The sequence below is a fragment of the Canis lupus genome, chromosome 6 (assembly GCF_048164855.1).
Source record: "Canis lupus baileyi chromosome 6, mCanLup2.hap1, whole genome shotgun sequence".
NCBI lineage: Eukaryota > Metazoa > Chordata > Mammalia > Carnivora > Canidae > Canis > Canis lupus.
Window position 1 is genome coordinate 54,136,645 of NC_132843.1, and position 19,550 is coordinate 54,156,194.

Here is a 19,550-nt window from a genome sequence, read left to right on the forward strand (position 1 = left end):
GGCTTCCCCTCCCTCCTGGCCTGGGGGCCGTGCCCTGGCTTCCCTCAAAAACACAGATGCCACCTAGAGGAGAATGGGGGAGAGGAACGACCTGAATTGATTGAAAATATGTGATGGGACAGAGTCTGAGCTGAACTGGCAAGATAAAGTGTGCTACTGTTAGGTACGACGGCACCTGCGGATAGTAAGCAGGTTCAGTTACCAAAAAGTCATGGTGGAAGGTCTGCTCGGCTGAGGTTGTAGTTTATGAAGTTCATGCTCATGACAGCCAGTAAGAACCAACACGGAGCCAGGGTGAAGAGAGGGGAAGTTGAGGAAAGATAAGATGGTTTGGGAAGGACCAGGAACACCAGGGGAGGGCTGGATTCCACGGGGGGCCTGGTGTCCTCCTGGGCAGCACCTCCAAACCAGGTGCAGACTCTCAGCCCCCCACCCCACCCCCACACACACACCAGTAACGCTCCGCGATCACAGCTCCCAACCCCAAGAGATGACCTGCTGGTCAGATTCAGTACTCTTCTTCTGAGCAAAGTATTTCACAAAGGTCGAGGAGGATAGTAGGTAAGATTGCTTTATTTCACAGGGCAAAGGGTATGTGATGCCCCACTGGATGCTACGTGAAGCCTTAGAAGCCCACTATGCAGGTGTTCAGTGCTGGCCACAAGAGCTGCTCCCCCTCCTCTAATTATGGCTTGTGGTAACCAGGCACAGGCAGGGGACGACCCTGGGTGCCGTGTGGAGTAAGCTGTTCTGCCCCAACTCTCCTCCAAATATGCCCCCTTTAGCCAGTAAGGGCCTTTTATCAAAAGCTTTGTGGTTTCCATGAAGAGACTACTATGCATGACAGCTTCTGCCCCAAATCACCACGAAACTTGCACTGTTTTTTGGTTAAACCGCCCTTTAAAAGCTGACCAAAGAAAAGACCATTGATTGTGACACTGTCTAAATCCCAACTGCTGTTTCCACACGGTCAGACCCGGTGACCACGCACATTCTTCCGGATTAATAATGAAAGCCTAAAAAGCCGAGAAAAGCTGCACGGGCACAGGCCGGCTGGCTCTGCCCTCAGGAGCCGTCACCACCAGCTCCTGTTGCCTTTCCTGACATGTGGGGCTCTTCACATCTTGGAGAGCCTGATGTCATAGGTGACCATGTTGAAGTTGTCCCAGGCGAAGAGCTTCTTCTCCAGGGGGTTGTAGTCAATCATGCTGCTGTACTTGTAGCGGTTCTTGAAGGGGATGCTCAGGACCCTGCTGCGCCCCGTGCCTGTGTCATAGGCGAAGTTGACGGTGGCATCCGGGGAGGAGTAGCTGCTGATGGTGTACAGGTGGCCGCAGATGACGAAGGCATTGGCCACGGACTGCTTCCGGATGTTAGTCTCCCAGGTCTGTTCAAGCTCCAGAGTCTCCGGGTTCAGTTTGGAGAGGACAATGGCACCTTTGGCCTCCTGGGTGCTGTAGATGACCCAGAGGCCTGTCTCGTCCACAGCCAGGTCGATGTCCGTGTAGCCGCCCCACGAATATGGGAACTGTCCGTGGTAGCCGGCCCCGGGGATCTCCCTCTCGGCCTTCACCGTCTCAGCGGTCAGCTCGTAGCGGACCACCGTGCCGGACCCAGCCCCCTGGAAGTAGAGGCTGCCCCGGTACACCACGGCGCCCGTGCTTTCCAGCGGCCTGGGCAGCACGTGCACCTTGGAGGGGTAGCCCTGCAGGAACTGGCTGGCCAGCTCGTACTCGAACACCTGCCGGATGTCCGTGCCCACCGTGTCGATTCTCCACGTGGTCTCCCGGGTGTGCGGGTAGGTGGGCTTCGGGTCTCTCATCCACACCCCGTACTTGCCCGTGATCGTTTCAGCTGTCCTCAGGGTGAGCGGCTCTCCTACCCAAACCAGTTCTCCGCATCCTGGAGAATTAAGGACAGACATCACCCCGATCGCTTTGCCACCACCTTCCCGCCACGTGGCCATGTGGCAGAGCCACTAAGAGCCAGAAGGCCAGACACAGAGCGTCCAGGTTTAAATCCGGGCTCTGCCGCCCGCTGGCTGGTGGGGTGACTTGCAGGTCCCTCAACCTTGGCTCTGTCATTATTTGTGAAAGGGGATAGTGTTTTGGGTAGTAGGGATGTTGTAAATGTTAAATGTGACTACACGTGTTAGGTACTGGGTAGAGGGTAAATGCCCAGTATTATGTGATCGATGTGTCATATGAATTGAACTTCTTCTCGGTATCAGGTGTATAGATGAAGGCTACACAGAGGGCTTCAAACCGTATTTCTAATATTTGATTGAAGCCTGGCAGGAACTCCCGAGTTCGTTACACTACTCTTTATAACTTCCATATCTGATTTACTTCATTTTAAAAAATGAAACAGGAGCACCCAGGTGGTTCAGTCAGTTAAGCATCTGCCTTCGGCTCAGGTTATGATCTGTCGTGGGGCTCCCTGCTCAGTGGAGAGTCTGCTTCTCCCTCTCCCCCACCCCCACCTTGTGTGCACGTGTGCTCATGCTCTCTCTCTCAAATAATCTTTTTAAAAAAATATTTAATTTGCTTATTCATGAGAGACACACAGAGAGGCAGAGACACAGGCAGAGGGAGAAGCAGGCTCCCTGCGGGGAGCCTGATGTGGGACTCGATCCCAGGACCCCGGGATCACGCCCGGAGACAAAGGCAGTGGTTAAGCAACCACTGAGCCACCCAGGCATCCCTAATAAATATTCTTAATAAAAATGAAACAAAAATCAAGTCATTATAAGAAACTCAATAAAACAAAGTTCTTCAAGCCCAAACCAATGGACCACATAGTTCAGGCATCATTTTAATACAGTAAAACCTGAACATAATTTTTAAAATGTAAAGATGATTGAAAACTTAGATTTAGCGGAAACAAACATAACAGATCTCTGTGCTTTTTTCAATTTACTCTCAGAAGCTGGGAAGTCTTTGCTCCTCGTGTCTCAGGGAATTGCATTTTAAATACTTCAGAATGTCCCCATAGCCATGCATTGCTCTTTTGCTGGGAATAATTGTCAATAACACAGATTGTCACAGTTTCTGAAAACCACAGCCAACCTTAAAGTCAGGCTTTCAGGGAACACTTTGGAGAGGGGTGATTGCACTTTCCCTCAGTACCCAAAGTTCACAAAAGATACCTTTTCTGAGTATATACTATGTGCTGAGATGGTGCATGGTGTCATCTGGCCCTAAGATCAAGAAAGATATGAAGGATCTACTAAAAAAATGTAACTAACTCTATATGGCAATCCAGTGGGTGAAATAAACTCATCTCTCCTCTTCCCCGAGGGCAGCCCAGCTGAGCCCACGATCCCTGAGTGGGTGGTGAGACACAGGGCTGTGCTAGGAAAGGCAGACTCCCTGCCAGCATGCCCTGGAAAGGGAGCAGAGAAGGGGCTCATCTCCTCCCCCTCCCCTGCCTCTTGCCAGGCTGACCTGTGGTCCGCCTTCCCCCCCAAAGTGGGCGGACCAACTCTGAACACAACCAGGCACAGATAAAGACCATGTATGTGCAAAAGGGAGGACATTTAGCTTTATACCAGAGTCTCCCTCCTCATTCCTGGGATGGCCAGATGGACTCTCCTTCAGGATTCGGGAGGCAGGAACCTCAGTTAACTCTGACTTTAGTTCCTGGAAGTTCACGGTCTCCACGTTCCATTTCGAAACTGTATTAAAAGAAAGAGACAAACTTGTACCATGAGGAAAAGCGGCCCAATGACTATGCTGAGGATGGTATTTAATAGGCTTTCAAAGATATGATGGTGTTTGGGATTTGTTTTAAGATAATAACTATGTAGGGGCGCCTGGCTGGTTCAGTCAGAGGAGCATGTCACTCCTGATCTTGGGGCCATGGGTTCAAAGCTCCATGTTGGGTGTAGAGATTAGTTAAATAAATAAAACTTAAAAAAAAAGATTTAAAAATAATAAATATGTAGTGTTGGGGGTGGAAGTAAAACAAAATTGGCCTCAGCAGACAACTGTTGGAACTGGGTGATGGTACAACAGGGTTCGTGTTGTCCTTGATACTTTTGTGAATGTTTGAAAAATGTCCATAACACCAAGCTCCCAGGGCACCTGGGTGGCTCAGTCAGTTAAGTGTCTGCCTTTGGCTCAGGTCATGATCCCAGGGTCATGAGATCAAATCCTGAGTTTGGCTCCCTGCTCAGCGGGGAGTCTGCTCCTCCTCGTCCCTCTCCCCCTTCTCCCAGCTCATGCTCTCTCTCACGCTCTCTCTCTCTCTCAAATAAATAAATACAATCTTAAAAAAAAAAGCTCGCAAATAGTAAATTGCATAGCGATGTGCCTTGCACAGAATAGGGTATTCAAAATAAAGTAAGCTTATACACAATTCAAATAATTCCCTAATTTATGAGCAGGTGAGGTGTGATTCAGGGATATTGAGAAGAAGATCCTCGCATCTTCTGGGATACCTGAAATTCAACAATTAACAATTCTGTGCCTGACATAAGGTTCTTTTCCCTGTCATAATGCAACCATTCCTGTGAGAGGTAACATATTCAGGTTTACATCCTTAATTGACCTATCAGATTCCTTTCTGAGGCCATTCTTGGACAAGGGCAAAGTGTCCAGGATTCCTACAGGAATTTGCGGGCAGGGTGGGGGTTGCCCATGTTGAATGGAAGGGATGGGGAGGACACTGGTTAGACATGAAGTTGCCACACTGTGTCACATTTCGCTACTTTGGTCTAGGATTAGGCTTATACAGGAGTCCTTGAATACAACCAAAAAGCAAGAGCCACGAGGAGCAGGCTTTGGTGTTTTAAAATGTAGGTTTATGACTCAGGTATGGTGAAGCCAACAGATGAGTTGATTGCTAATGGGAAGACAGTTTATTATACTCACCGCTCCCAAGGGGCAAGGACACCCACACCATAGGGGCCATATGGGACAGCCCCAGGGTCACTCAGGAGGGAGTGGAAACACTGCAAGAGCCTTCATTGCTTTTCCTGTAGGAAGGAACGGGTGAGGCCGGGCACGCGGGTTTAGGATTGGCTAATGTGAATAACTGGCAAACTCCTTGAGGTGAGCTGTTTCTTTTCCTTGGTACCTTTCTTCAGACCGTCACAGACTATTCCTCAGAATAATTCAAACTGCTTTAATTGTCTCAATGAATTCTCAGAATACTGGAGCTAGTTTTAGGTAGTGTAAGGTGATAAATACTGCAGTGGCATCTGTACAAAACTTCCAGAGACTTCCCTGGCCCCCCGTCTAGTTCCCACCCTTTAGCTCCGTGACCCACAGTTACTATACAAGGGATACCCCCTGTGCCAGCTCCTTCCTTTGTGCATCTGATGCCCATTGTTTTATTCTGTGAATGTGGCTAAGATGATCATGTAGCTTAGTGACTTACTGAGAAATAGATATATACTGAGAAAAGTAAGTGAATACACCTACTGATCAATGAGAAGAAAATTGAGAAAAATTCCCACTTCAGGTACAGAGGGGATAAAGAAAGTAGAGAAAACAAACCCAAACAGGCATTTTCCAGGGTGACTTCTATGAAGATAGCTAAAATACTGAAATATTGAGAACAGACCCTTTGTGAAAAGAGATGATGAACAGGTATTTATAGCTCGTCTCACATTTCTTTTTTTTTTTTTTTTTAAGATTTTATTTATTCATGTGAGACACACAGAGAGAAGCAGAGACACAGGCAGAAGGAGAAGCAGGCTCCATGCAGGGAGCCTGACGTGGGACTCGATCCTGGGACTCCAGGATTGGGCCCTGGGCTGAAGGCGGCGTTAAACCGCTGAGCCACCCGGGCTGCCCTCGGCCCACATTTCAAAGCAGTTTCATAGAAATTATTTATGTGACCTGATACCTTCACAACTTTCTTCAGGACTGCAGTCTGCAGCTAATTTAGTTATCGCCACCACTTACCAAGCGCCTCCTATGAGCCAGGTCCTGTGCTCATTCCCTCTGTTCCACATAACAGTCCTGACGTGGATGATAGCACCTTCGTTTTGCAGAAGAGGAAACTGAGGCTCAGAGAGGTTAAGTAACTTGCCCAAGGTCACACAGCTGCTTAGTGGTGGACTAGGACTTGAGCCCCGTCTGCCAAGGTCATGGCAGTTGTGAACCTTTCTACCCTGTGGCGGGGAGGTTTGCCAGTTATAAATGAATTGCCCCTTGGTGCCAAAAGGAGCACTTCCCTAGATGCTCTCTGGAAAGCGAGGATTTCTCCTTGAAAGTGGGCGCGATGTCCAGCTTTGTCAGGAGAGGGCGCCGGAGGCAGCTGTGGGAGGGAGGCCGCGGCTGCAGCCCGGGACCGTGGGCGCTGCGCGTGCCAGGGGGTCCGCTGGAGCGTTGCCCCAGCTCCTCGGGGACCTTGCAGCCGCAGCCGCAGCCCTGTCACACAGGACCCTGAGTCCCTGCACGGGGACGCCTGCTCTGCAAGGCCCCGCGGGGCCTCCACCTCCAGCCTGGACAAACCCGCCAGCTTCTCGGCTCTCCCCTGGGCTTGACCTTACCTTCCGCAGTGAGGCCTGCACCCCTGGCCCGGCTGTCCTTCCTCTGGAACCTGCCCCCCCCCCCCCTCGCCCAGCCCCTCAGGAGCCCTGTGGGATGTACTTACATCTCATAGTTGCTCTTTCATCCCACTTAAATTCTTTATGCTTTTGATACAGAACTTACGACTTACAAGATTTAATAATGATCGGTCGTTGGAACCACACCTGATGTGCTTTCTTGGGAGTAAACAAGAACCACAGTGAAGCATAATGTCAGGGAATGGCTTTCACGCTGACCGCTCGGCCCTTCTCAGCTGGCAGGCGGCCGGCTGGATGACAAGCCCGCTGGCTGCTTCCCGCCTGTGTCAGCCAGGAGCACCTGGCAGTGGGCAGCTCCCAGAGCAGAGCTGCCTGGCCTGAGGACAGAAGCCTGTGGGAGAGGATGCGCAGCCCAAAGGCTGGGAAGCAGTTGTGTGAAGGAGCCTGGACCCGGCCCCAGGTCACAGCTTCCTCCTGTGGGCCTGCCGCATACCAGGTGTGTGACCCTGGCCAACTTACTCGACCTCTCTGAGCCTCAGTATTCTCAGCTCAAACTACAAATGAAATGTCCTTAATAAACATGTGTCAGAATTAAATTTTCTCTGGAATGTTTAAAAATCGCTCCTATTTCATCCTGAATGTGGGGAGAAAACAAAAAGAGGATATGAAAATATTAAGGACTGTACTGTATCTAATAGCCAAAAAATTTTAGGGCTTTTATTTGTTTCTATTAAAATTCAGTCGCTCTGTGGTTGAAAAGTTCATGCCTCTTACAAAATTTTGGAAATTTTCGGCATGCTCTGCCTTATGTCCCTTACCTCTGCTTTGCAGACACATTCTAGGGAGCTTAACCTAGAAGCTTCCCAGGAAAGTGAAGATTAGCTAGCAATCCTGGATGTTGCTCCAACACGTACTGTCTCTAGGATCAATGTGTGTTACAAAAGTGTTAGGAACATGTTGATGTTTTAATCATTAGGTGACATGCTAAAACAGCGCAGCTCAAGGGAGCAAAGCCCTTCATAGTTGCGATCGATGCAATGCATGGCTACTCTGTGCAGGCTCTGTACTAGATGTTTCTCCCTGTTAATTCTAATCTGCATCATAACCCTACAAGGGATTATTATCTGCAGCACTTGCATGGAGCACCTCTGGTGCTCTTCCTTCGTATCCTGCCCACCTTTTCCCAATCATTTCTGCAGCAGCCTACCTTGTGCTAGCATTACCTGCCAGGACACTGCCTCATCTGCCCTGCTCCGGCTTCTCTGACTCTCTGCAAGAGCCAGCCTGGTGCCCATATCTGTGCATCATGGAAGTGGGATAGACTCTTTGGCCAGCGGAAGATCAGATCCAAAAATGAATGCTCCCTTCCTCTGCTTCATTCTACACAGCTCCCCAGAAGGGCTGGGTGGGGTCGAGGCTCCACCACCCACCGTGGGGGCCCACTGGAGAATGCCCCCACTCCTTGTTGTCTTCCTTTCCTTCCCTGACTCACTCTCCCCTGTCTGACTTCTGCTCCCTGGGATCATGGCCCATACAAACCACTGCACATGAGCCCCGTCCCAGGCTCTGTTCTCTGGGAGGACCAATCTGAAGTAGAGGGAAATAAGGAGAAAGGGGGCTTCTTCTGTAACACTAATAACCAACTCTGATATACCATCTGGTATTCTGTATTGTTCTACTTTGGGCTTATTGAATAGGTTGCCAGACATTTTGCTACCAAACTATTACTACAAAATTATATATATATGATGTTAATTCTCTCACATGTACACACACACACACATGCACACAAGTGATTTCCATGATTCTAAGGAGGCCTTTTTCTATGTAACAATTACATAATAAAGACAACGGTGGTAACAGTTGGAATGACATGCAGAGTGAGAAGAAGTCCACCTTCTGTGGCTTCCCTGGGCTAGGCTCACGCAGCCTCGCCGAGCCCTGCCTCCCCGCTTGGCCCACAGCTCTTGCCTCCCCTACCTGAAGCACACCCACACTTTCATTCCAGCCACCCAGGAAGCCCTTTACCCTCAGACCTAGGACCCTGAAGCCCATCTTTTGTTCCAAACATTTCTTTCCTTAATGCTTACATGGACTCTTCCTGGAGTGCCCAGCCAGCTCAGTTAGTGGAGTATGAGACTTGTGATCTCAGGGTTGTGAATTCAAGCCCCATGTTGGATGTAGAGATTACTTATAATAAAATCTTAAAAAAAATAATAATGAAATAAATGTAAACTTCCTGTCTTTTATCTTCAGGTTCTATAAACAAAGGTCATCTCAAGGTCCTGAAGAGCTACTGGACCTCAGGTGGGAGGAACTGATTAGAATTCTGTTGTGGCTCTGCCACTAGCTGGGTAGGTGGCCACAGACAAACTCTGGGCCTCAGTTTCCACATCTGCATGAAACAAGCCAGTGAATCAGACACTCTGCAGGCTGCTTTTGTAGCTCTACAGTCTTGTGCTAATGGAATTTCCTGCCCATGAAAAAAATCCCACTACTAAAAAGAACTTCCAAGCTTGGAGTTCAGTCTAACCAGCTGTTGTCCTTATTCCAAAAGTAGAGCAGCTGGAAAGAACAAAAAGAAATGTAAAATTAGAGAACACATCTAGTAAATTCCCTAAGTCTTGTTAAATGACCACAGGACAATAAAAAACCAAAACGTTGCCTCTGTTTTCACACACACACACACACACACACACGAGTTTTTGTTGAGAATATGACTCCATTATTTAGCAGCCTGAAATAAATAATGCTTCATGATGTTTCTATTAATACTGATTCTTTTATCTCAGTTCAAAGATTCAGGTTTGACAAGTCTTCATACTACCACTGATTGTTGTGCAACCCGGGACCCTCAGTGTCTTCGGACCTTATTTTTCTTTGTTATAAAATTTAGAATTGAGTCTCTTCCAACTACAGCAACACAGGATTTTTAAAAATCCTTTACACCAAGAGTTATGGTATTTGAACCTCACAAAAATCATTCACAGTAGGAATATTCATTACCATGTAATGGATAAGAAACCAAGGTTCAGAGGTTAAGTGACTTGCCCAAGGTCACACCTAGATATGGACTCTTGGGTTTTTCAGTCTCATTTACATATAGACTTTGCCTTTCAGGTAGAAAGTCCCTCCCTCCTTTTAAAAAAATAGGGTCAAAAAAAGATAAAAAATAAAAATAAAAAAAAAATAAAAAAATAGGGTCTACGCCCAGCACAGAGCCCAACCTGGTGCTTGAACTCATGGCCCTGAGATCAAGACCTGTGCTAAGGTCAAGAGCTGGACACTTAACCAATTGAACCACCCAGGTGTCCCTAGAAAGCTCTTTTATAAAACAATCATTTTATTTTGGAGATTTCTGAACCTTTTGAAAAGTTGAAAGAATCATACAATAAGCCCCCATGTGCTGCTCATTGAGATTTACTAATTATTAATATTTTGTCACATTTATTTTTCCTTTGTTTCTGTCATTTTTGATACGTTTATCATCTTTACTGAACCATTTGAAAGTAAATTCTGACATCTTAACCCCTAGAACTTGAGTATGTGTTGCCTTAGAAAAGGATATGCTTCATAACCACGATACCATCTCTCACCCAAGAAACTGAGCATTAATCAAGAACAGGACCTACTAAGCAGTCTATATTCAAATTTCCCCAATGATTCCAAACCTATCCCTGTGACTTTTTTCCCCTAGATGGAGAAGCCAATCTAAAGCCAGGGACTGCATTGACCACCACATGTCTTTAGCCTCATATAATCTAGAACAAGCCACACCCCCTTGTCTTTCTTTCTTGAGATTGACATCTCTGAAGAGTCTGGACTAACTGTCCCGCAACTGGATTTGTTCATTTGTTTCCTCCTGCCTAGAATACTAATTATTAGACAGGGAATACTTGGGAGTACAGCTTCACAAAAGTGACACATATACCATCCCCTCAAATAATGAGGAGAATGTGCTCCCTGTCACAATGCGCACTCACTGCCTCACCTTCAAGCAGGGACCAGGATGAAGAGAAGAGCATCTCAGAGCCACCTCAAGGAGTTACCTGGTGACTTGAAAACCGAGGTTCTCGGATTGGGCAAGGAGTAGGAAAACTTCCAAAACAACATATTGAGGAACCTGACAAGGGTTGCCACTTCTTTATTTTGCCAAGAAAGGACATTAAAAAAATAATAATAAAACCCTACCGTCTATCATGATTTCATAAATCTCTTTTCATTTCATAAATATCTATTGGCATTTCATAAATCTTTTTTTAAAGATTTATTTATTTATTTATTTATTTATTTATTTATTTATGAGAGAGAGAGAGAGAGAGAGGCAGAGACACAGGAGGAGGGAGAAACAGGCTCCATGCAGGGAGCCCGACGCAGGACTTGATCCCATGACTCCAGGATCGCACCCTGGGCCAAAGGCAGGTGCTAAACCACTGAGCGACCCAGGGATCCCGGCATTTCATAAATCTATTGTTCATTTTAACAACAAAAGGTAGGAATCACTATCTTCAAGCAAAGATTCAGAAAAGGATAGTTTTCCAAAGAGGATGGTTGATGATGTTCTACTCATCATATACATGTATGTCTCACCTGTTCTTATATTTCTCACTTTGCTATGACTGGGAAAGCTGCCATGGGAGGCACGAGAACTCGGAACCACTAACCCAAACAGAACTCTCAGGAGATAATGACTAGTAATATGTGAGACTGATTGCTTGGCCCTCCTTAATTCATCTGCCTGGTGCTGGATGTACAGTCCCTGGGAGAAAGGAAAGGGCAGGAGAGGCAAGCTGGGGCCACCTGTAATAGGCCTCTATGAGCCATGTCACCTTCTGGACTCAGGGGCTCCTTTACCCCACATTCTTACCTTCCCTGGAGCCTGCTGGCACGTCCTGAGAGGAGCTGTGGGCCTGGGGACACTGGCCTCTTCTCAGCCTTGCTACCTCCTGGCTGCTATGTTCCAGCCTCTGGGCCAGATCCTCATTTTCTTCCCCCAGTCGCCTCTTTTCTTCTTCCAGAGCTGACTTGTCGCGGAGGAGGTTGCTGTAGGCCACCTCCAGCTCCCTGGCTTGGGTTTCCAGCTGTTCTCGCTCCTTTCTCAGGGTGCCCAGCTCTCTGTGCAGCCCCTCCTGGCTCTCTGAGGGCCCGGCAGCCTGGCCCAAGGTTAGCTGGTGGAGGAGGCCCTCCAGGGAGCTGAGCCGGGCTTTGGTGGACTCCAGGTCTCTCTGCAGGTCCTGGATGGCTGACATGGCCTGACCCTGCTCGGGGCAGCTGGACTCATTGGGGCTGGCCACACTGAAAATATACTGGCATCGGCCGCTCCGGTCATTGGCCTTTCGGAGCTGGGCTGTCCTGGCCTCTAAACCCCATAAGAGACAGGCCAGAAGTAGCAGCTGGGCAGTGGGCATGTTAGGCCTGCAGCTGCAGTGATGTGCACGGAAGCCCTCAGTGCAGAGCCTGGGCAAAGCTTCCCCGGAAAAGCTCTCCTACTCTGTGAGGTGTCTGGATGGGTGGCCCTGCTGGCTCATGCCATGGCTTCACAGGGGTTTATATATACTGGAGAGCCCTCCCTGCATGGGGGGAGAAGGAGGCGGCCACGTGAGGCTGGGTGGGGCCATGCACAGGGGAATTGTTTTCACACGGCCAGAAAACTTAGAATATGACATTCCAGAAGTCTGTTTTGAATTTCTTTTAAAAAAGAATGTCTCACTTTATGCACCCCATATCCCTACAATATTCCCTATATCCCCACCCAATTTTGTGCACACACATCCACACAACATGACCGCATGCGTGTCTCTTTCAACAAGGAATCATTTCTAATTTATATTTCCATTTACTCTGCAAACTTTATTGAGATCTGCTCTGTGCCATGGACTGTGTTAGAAACCGGGGATGCAGACATTCATAGGACAAAGTCCCTTTGTCCCTGTGGCAGTGACAGAGATAAGTAATAGCCAGCCAAAATACAAGGGCGGTGTGCCACCAGGCTTCAGGGAACAGCAATCCCAGAGAAGCAGTTAGAAGCAGAATTTGTCCCTTGCCTCTTGCTTTAAAACAAGTGTGGGTTTGTATTTGAGAGGACTTTCTAATTCTAGTCCCGGCATATCAGGCATCTATGTCAGTGAGACCCTTAAGCTGGCTCTTACCATGTGTAAATGTGTATGAGTATGAGTGTGTGTGTGTGTGTGTGAGTAAAAGCATCTTCATCCTCATTAATGAAATCCGTGGAAGTCTTCTCAGGAAGAGATGTTTTTAAATGTATAAAATACATAGGACCGCAAAGGAAGCACATGATATTGAAATACTACTATCAAAATATTTTTAAAATTTGAAATAGCCATGCCCTTCTTCATTAACACTTTAAATCAATTTATTCAAGTTGGCTCCACACCCAACATGGGGCTTGAACTCATGATGCTGAGATGGAGAGTCACATCCTCTACCACTGAGCCAACCGGGTGCCCCATCTTTATTAATACTTTAAAAACGTGGAGGGGTGCCTAATTTCAAAGTAGTTTGAGCGTAAATGCTATTTATTGCATGGTATCTGCCCCAACCACAATGTAACACAACACGTCTGTGATTTCTATTGATAGAGACAAAGTCATAGGTACTGCTAATACAATGTTGGGTTAATGGCTGTTTTCATAATGGAATGAAATGTTAAACCTAAAATTTAGTTAGAAGGTACTGAAAATAAAGACTTTTTCCTACCCAAATTCACAGGCTCTGGGCCCTTGTTTAACAATCCCTACTTTACATTAATAAACCTAAAGAGAAAGCAAATAACAAATGGAAAAAAAAACGAATATGCTAAGAGGATGTCTGTGCAAATCAGAATGTGTGCAGTAGCCTCATCAGAACTTTTAAAATAATGTTTACAGGATGCCTGGGTGGCTCAGTGGTTGAGCGTCTGCCATTGGCTCAAGTCATGATCCCAGGGTCCCGGGATCGAGTCCCACATCAGGCTCCCTGCAGGGAGCCTGTTTCTCCCTCTGCCTGTGTCTCTGCCTCTCTCTCTGTGTCTCCCATGAATAAATAAATAAAATCTTTTAAAAATAAATAATGTTTGCATTTGAGCAATTTTTATACTAAGACCAAGAACATCTTCAATATTTGTGAAGTAAATACTGCAGATGTGCCCGGCAGACTCAACTCGATTTTGGGAAGATACCTTTTGCTCTTCTATTCTTATTTGGTTCTAAAATTAGACTGGAACTTGAGACAATTACATATGGGTGTCTGTCTACTGCTCACCGAAGAGTCCTATTCTCAGTGCTTGCATCAGATCATAAACTTTATCAAAATGATTTTGTAAAATATCTCCTAGTCAGCAAGAACTGGTTCAAATCTGCTTGGCTTCACTCTCAGGATTGTTTTATTTCTGTGAAGAGGACTGAGATTATGCCAGCGCCGCAGAGGAAAGGAGTTCTGGATAAAGAGACATGTAAGTAGTTTCTCTGCCTTCAGCTTGCTCAGGATGACTCTGCTTGTCCATGAAGAATATAGGACTGAGGCCTGCTGTTCTGACGTCTGGTAGACTGGGCTCCCAATCTGTAACTCCCGCGGTTCTTCTGCTCAGCTCCCATGGTGCTGTCATGCACCTTTGTCTTCCTCGCCCATGCTCCATTCCTCTTGGTCCCTCCACCTCCCCTGAAATGCAGGCCAGTCTGTGGCAGAGCAGTCACTGTTGAGCCCCGTGGGTGCCAGTGGAGGCTGAAGAGTTGAACAATCCCTGGCATTTTCATTTGGTCCAACCTGGGTTTGGAATGCCGGGCAAGAGCTACCACCAGTCATTCTCAATGTTCTTTATGGTTCCTGGCTCGGAAAAAGAAAAGGTGGCTGTTGGGTCCACGGAGCTTTTTTCAATCATTGCAACTCGCCATGGAGCCTGACCAGGTAAGGACCAATGGAACTCCCACACTCTGCCTCCCCTCACTGACCCTGACCCTCCATCAGCAGCCAGTGTGCCTCAGCATCTCCCTCTCGGATCCTTCCTGGGGCTAGAGCCACAAGGTCACTTGCATGCCCAGAGAAGGAGAGGACGTGCTCAGGGTCACACAGCTAACAAGTGGCAGAGCCAGAAAGAAAACTGAGGTCTTCTGATTCTGAGGTTTTGCACCTTCTTGCATATGCCAAGTCCCCCCACGTGCTCAGTAGTTGCCCAGAATACATGAAAGACTCCAGTCACTTCAGCCAGGAACTGACGCTCTAGGAAATGAGCTAGCTTCCTATATTAACAGGCCTTCCATGAAATGAAGGCTTTCAGGGAGGGGAAAAGTCATGCACACCCTTCGGGTTTTACGGCTGATATTCTGAAACTGCATCCTTTCATCAAATAGGATTACTCTCCTAAAAGCAGAGAAAAGGGCTCACTAAAGGCACAGCAAACCCCCAGCCCCAGGAACAGCAAGAAACATCTGGGGGGCTTCCTGCCACTCTGTTCAGCGCCCCGCCTGTCACCACCCTCCCCAGGCCGGTCTCCTACTCCCCGCGGGCCCCCACCTCCTGGAATCTGCCTGGACGAGGATCCCCTTTCCCTCTGGGGCAACATCGTTCACTCCAGAGTGGCTGTCAGACCGTGTTCCAGGGCCATTTCCTCTCTGGAGCCTGGAGCCAGGGAGTCTCCAGCTCAGGCTGCCGGCAGCCAGGAAGCTGCTCACCGGTGCGTGGGCCAAGGCAGGGGGTGCCAGTGGCGGGAGCGGCCCTGGAAGGTGCGGGCCCCGGGGCCGCCGGTGCGACACGGAGGCGGCAGGGGGCGCCGGGGGGCGGCTTCAGTGGGGCGCCCCTGTGATTGCAGCCCGTTCAAGGATGTGTCTCTGTGCCCTCAGCACTGGGGGCAGGCTGGCTGGCTACTGATCTCCTGCAGTCCTTCCACGAGCAAAGGTAACCCCCGTGACGGTAGGGCTGTGACTGCTTTGCTCACCACTTTGTCCCCAGTGGCTGGCAGATAGAAGCGCTCAGTACAGGTTCAGGGGATGCCTGGATGCATGTGGACTTCAAGCAGAAAGGGAGAGCCAGAGGGCCCTAAGGAAGGAAAACGGCCAGTGACACCTTCTGATGGGCTGCTCAGGACCCTCTGGGCACCTTGCAGGTGGCAGGTGGCAGGACTCCCCCATCTGGAGACTTTGCTGGCAGCACACTGCCCTCCCCCAAATGCACACACACAGCCTCAAATGGGATTGTTCCATGTATTCCTTTATTTCGCTACAGATCAAGAGGCTCCCTGCAAAGTGTGGTGGATTAGAATGATAAGAGCCTGGCGAAGAGGACGAGGGAAGGGATGGCAGAGAAGAAGCCGTCTGCACTGGGGAGCTCATGGCACTGCTCGCCACCCTGCCTGCCCCTTTCATCTGTGTCCTTGCTGGTCCACCACTCAGAGGAGTCATTCACTATTAAGCCCCTACTGTATGTTAAGGGCTGTGGAGCGTACACAAGTGTGTCAGAAACAGGCCGCACGCTGAAGAGAGCTGTCAAGCTGTAGGGGCAGGTGAGGCTGTTCAGGGGACCTCAGTGCTGGAGGAGCCCCAGGGAAGGAGATGTCTCTAGTGGGCAGGAAAGGCTTCACAGGGGACATGGCATTTGTAATGGGACCTAATGAGATAATGCGTTGACAAAGACTGAGGCCCTGGGGCTGGAGACAAGGTTCCGGGTCTGCCTTAGGTTCTGATGTTCGGGTTGTGGCCCGCAGAACCACTTTCAGATTAAACACACCTATTTCCTTTGTTGCCCCCTCTCCCCCCTTCCCTGCCCTCCTCCACCACTCCCCAAAGCAGAAGGGAAGGAGAGGGAAGCTCTTAAGCCAGAGAGCCCTACCAAGTCCCTTCATTCAGCACTGGCCCCTAGGCTTGTCTGGGGCTGTCGAGGTGGAAGCTGGTCCTGGGCACTGGAGCTTCCTATGAGGAGACAGACTTCCAAGGGCAGGACCCGTGTAGCCCAGATGCAGGTACCCTGAGAGGAAGGCTTTCAGGGGGCGGAATGGATGTAGTGACAGCCCGCTCAGCGGAGTCCTGAGAGCTGCAAATGTCATGCTAGCATCTAAATAAGTCAAAGCACACTAATCACAAGGATACTGTTGGCAATTTTAGCCCTACAGATTCTAGTCCCACAGGCATCCCATGAAGCCTTATTATACAGCGTGCTGAGCTGATTCTCTTCTAGCTATCGATTGATAGGATTTCCACAAGATTTTGGTGATGGGGAGCAGGGTAAGGAGGTATGGAGATATAAAAGGAAGCACAGATCCCTGTACTTGGAGGAGGAGTTTCATATTTGAAGGAAATCTTAGGTCTCGTATCTCAAAAAGATAGGTGTTAACCTACCCTTCTAGTGCTCTCAAAAATCTGAATAAAAGTGATGACACCATAAATAGATAGATAGATAGATAGATAGATAGATAGATAGATGATAGATGATAAATGGAAGCCCAAAAGGAAAAAGTGAGATTCATTCAAAAGACCACAGAATAGCCCCGTTTGAGAAAGAGTGTCAGGCCTTGCGGAGGGGGCTGTCATAGATCGCACTTGAGGAGCTAGGGTTGGGGGGACAGTGATTTCTAACCTACCAGGATCTGGGACACAGTATTCTTGTATGCCTGACCTCACAGAATCATTCCCCATCTCCAAACTGATGTATCTTATATTTATTTTATTCTTAAAATGATCAAAATTAGCCATCTTTCAGGAGTTTCTTGAGAATTTGGGTTTTGCCATTATTTCTATGTCCTCTGCTAGCCTGCCCTTCCTGAGCTCACCCCCACACAGTGATGCTGCTTGTTGTTGCTGTTTTTAAAAATAATTATCCACTTTGGGATCTGAACAGGTCATACTCTTTCACATTTTTCTTTCAAGTTCACATAGAAGTCCCTCCCTAAGGACCAGCTATTTAATTATTAATTTGGAAATGTCTTTTGGAGCTGTTTTCCTTATTCATAATTTTTTCCTGAAATTAAAAGCAAGTGGGACGCGTGGGTGGCTCGGTTGGGTAAGCGTCCAACTCCTGATCTCAGCTCAGGTCTTGATCTCAGGGTCATGAGTTCAAGCCCTGCCCTGGGCTCCATGCTGGGCATACAGCCTGCTTAAAACACACACACACACACACACACACACACAGCAAGGGAAAAGTTTATTTTCCATCATTTGCTCTCCTAGAATTTTCACTTGGACAGGTGTCACAAGGCAGTCGTTTTTTGTTTTTATAACTCCTCCCTGATGGACTTACCTTATGGTATCTCGTACTTCTGTTAGGAACAATGTTAGTTACTCAAATAAGAGCAGACACAGCCTGGCAACGTTCCCAGAACTGACATACCTTCTTCCCGATTCTTTATCGCACTTCCAAAGACATACATCTAAATGAGGGCCAAAGAGCTTGCAGGGCGCTTTCATAAGCCTCGGCTCATTTAACCCTCTCGTAATAACCCCGAGGGTAACTGGGCAAAGTTTGTAATCCCTCCTTTGCAAATAGAGACACTGTGGATCAGAGTCAGTTACTGACTTGTGTGACGTCACGTGCTGCTACAGGGACCGGGGACCTGAACACTTGCTGCCTCCCCATTTCATCCAATTTCTACATTTACTACTGTTGCAGGTGAGCCTCAAGAATGAACCTTACAAAGGCTCCTCAGATGTTTCTCTTCCACACAAGCTATTGACTAGCAGCCTGAAGGCTAGATGAGTCCAAATGTATGTGGGGATGCCTTCTTTGGGCTGGTCCCATGGAGGGGGGTTATGTGTCCTCCCCTGGGTGGGACCAGAGCAGAAACAATGAGCCATGTAACCAGATGTTACTGGAGAGTCCTGGACTAAGCACGAAGGCAATCCAAGACCCATCCAGAGGCTGGCGTGAGGGCTGCTGGCATGAATCTTCCTTAGGTTGAGCAAAGAAATTCTCCTGTCTTAGTTTCAAGGTACAGATTGTCTTTTATGTTTCCTCAAGGAAAAAAGAAAAAGAAAGGGTGGGAGGTGACTGGCTGGCTCATTCTGTGGAATGTGGGACCCTTGATCTCGGGGTTGTAGGTGTGAGCCCCACGTTGGGTGTAAAGATTACTTAAAAATAAAATCTTAAGGGACACCTGGGTGGCTCAGTGTCATGATCCTGGGGTCCTGGGATCGAGTTCCGCATCGGGCTCCCTGCTTTTCCCCCTGCCTGTGTCTCTGTCTCTCTCTGTGTCTCACATGAATAAATAAATAAATTTAAAAAAAAATAATGAAAATCTTAAGGGGGCACCTGGTATCTCAGTTGATTGAGTGGCTGACTCTTGATTTCAGCTCAGGTCATGATCTCAGAGGTCATGGGATTGAGCCTCACATTGGGTTCTGGGAGTCTGCTTGGGGTTCTCGTTCCTTCTGCCTCTCCCCTTGCTTACTCATGCTCTTTCTCTCAAATAAATAAATAAATCTTTAAAAAAATAAAATATTTAAAAAATGGGTGGGAGCAGGAACAAAAGAAGCTATGTTAATTATTCTCCTAAACTGAGACTGAAACAGGCCTTTTATTTATCTGTTTTTAAAGATTTTATGTATTTATTCATAGAGACACAGAAAGAGAGAGGCAGAGACACAGGCAGAGGGAGAAGCAGGCTCCATGCAGGGAGCCCAACGTGGGACTCGGTCCCGGGTCTCCAGGATCACAACCTGGGCTGCAGACGGCACTAAACCGCTGCACCACCAGGGCTGCCCTGAAACAGGCCTTTTAAAAAATGATCAAGACCACTGCTCTCCCTGCTTCTGAGAAGCTGTGAAATCTTGCTCATGGCAGCCCTGCTTCTTGATGTATCAACTCTGTTCTCCACTTTACGGGTATTTTCCTGCTGACCTTAGTATTCATAGGGTCCCTTGTGGCTGCCCCAGGCCTATTCCTACCTCCCAACATGACAGCCCTTCAGTTCTGCTCCCTGACTCCATCTCTTTCCTGGACCACATTCTTGAGTGAGAGTTGATGGCCAAGTTCCTTCTTTCAAGCCAATCACACCAGTCAGAGGTTGTCCAGTAGCTAATTGAAGTTCTGTTCTTGGGATAGAAACTCA

The 19,550-nt window shown here is 48.0% G+C and overlaps 1 protein-coding gene across 1 annotated transcript; it reads right to left on the minus strand.

The window, feature by feature from the left end:
* Positions 1-555: 555 nt before the first annotated feature.
* Positions 556-12,058, minus strand: MYOC (myocilin). Its single transcript, XM_072830590.1, has 3 exons — positions 11,388-12,058; positions 3,551-3,676; positions 556-1,902 (listed from the first exon to the last, which is right to left on the minus strand). The coding sequence occupies exons 1-3, from the start codon at positions 11,926-11,928 to the stop codon at positions 1,118-1,120; spliced, it is 1,452 nt and encodes a 483-aa protein (XP_072686691.1). The 5' UTR covers positions 11,929-12,058; the 3' UTR covers positions 556-1,117.
* Positions 12,059-19,550: the final 7,492 nt, after the last annotated feature.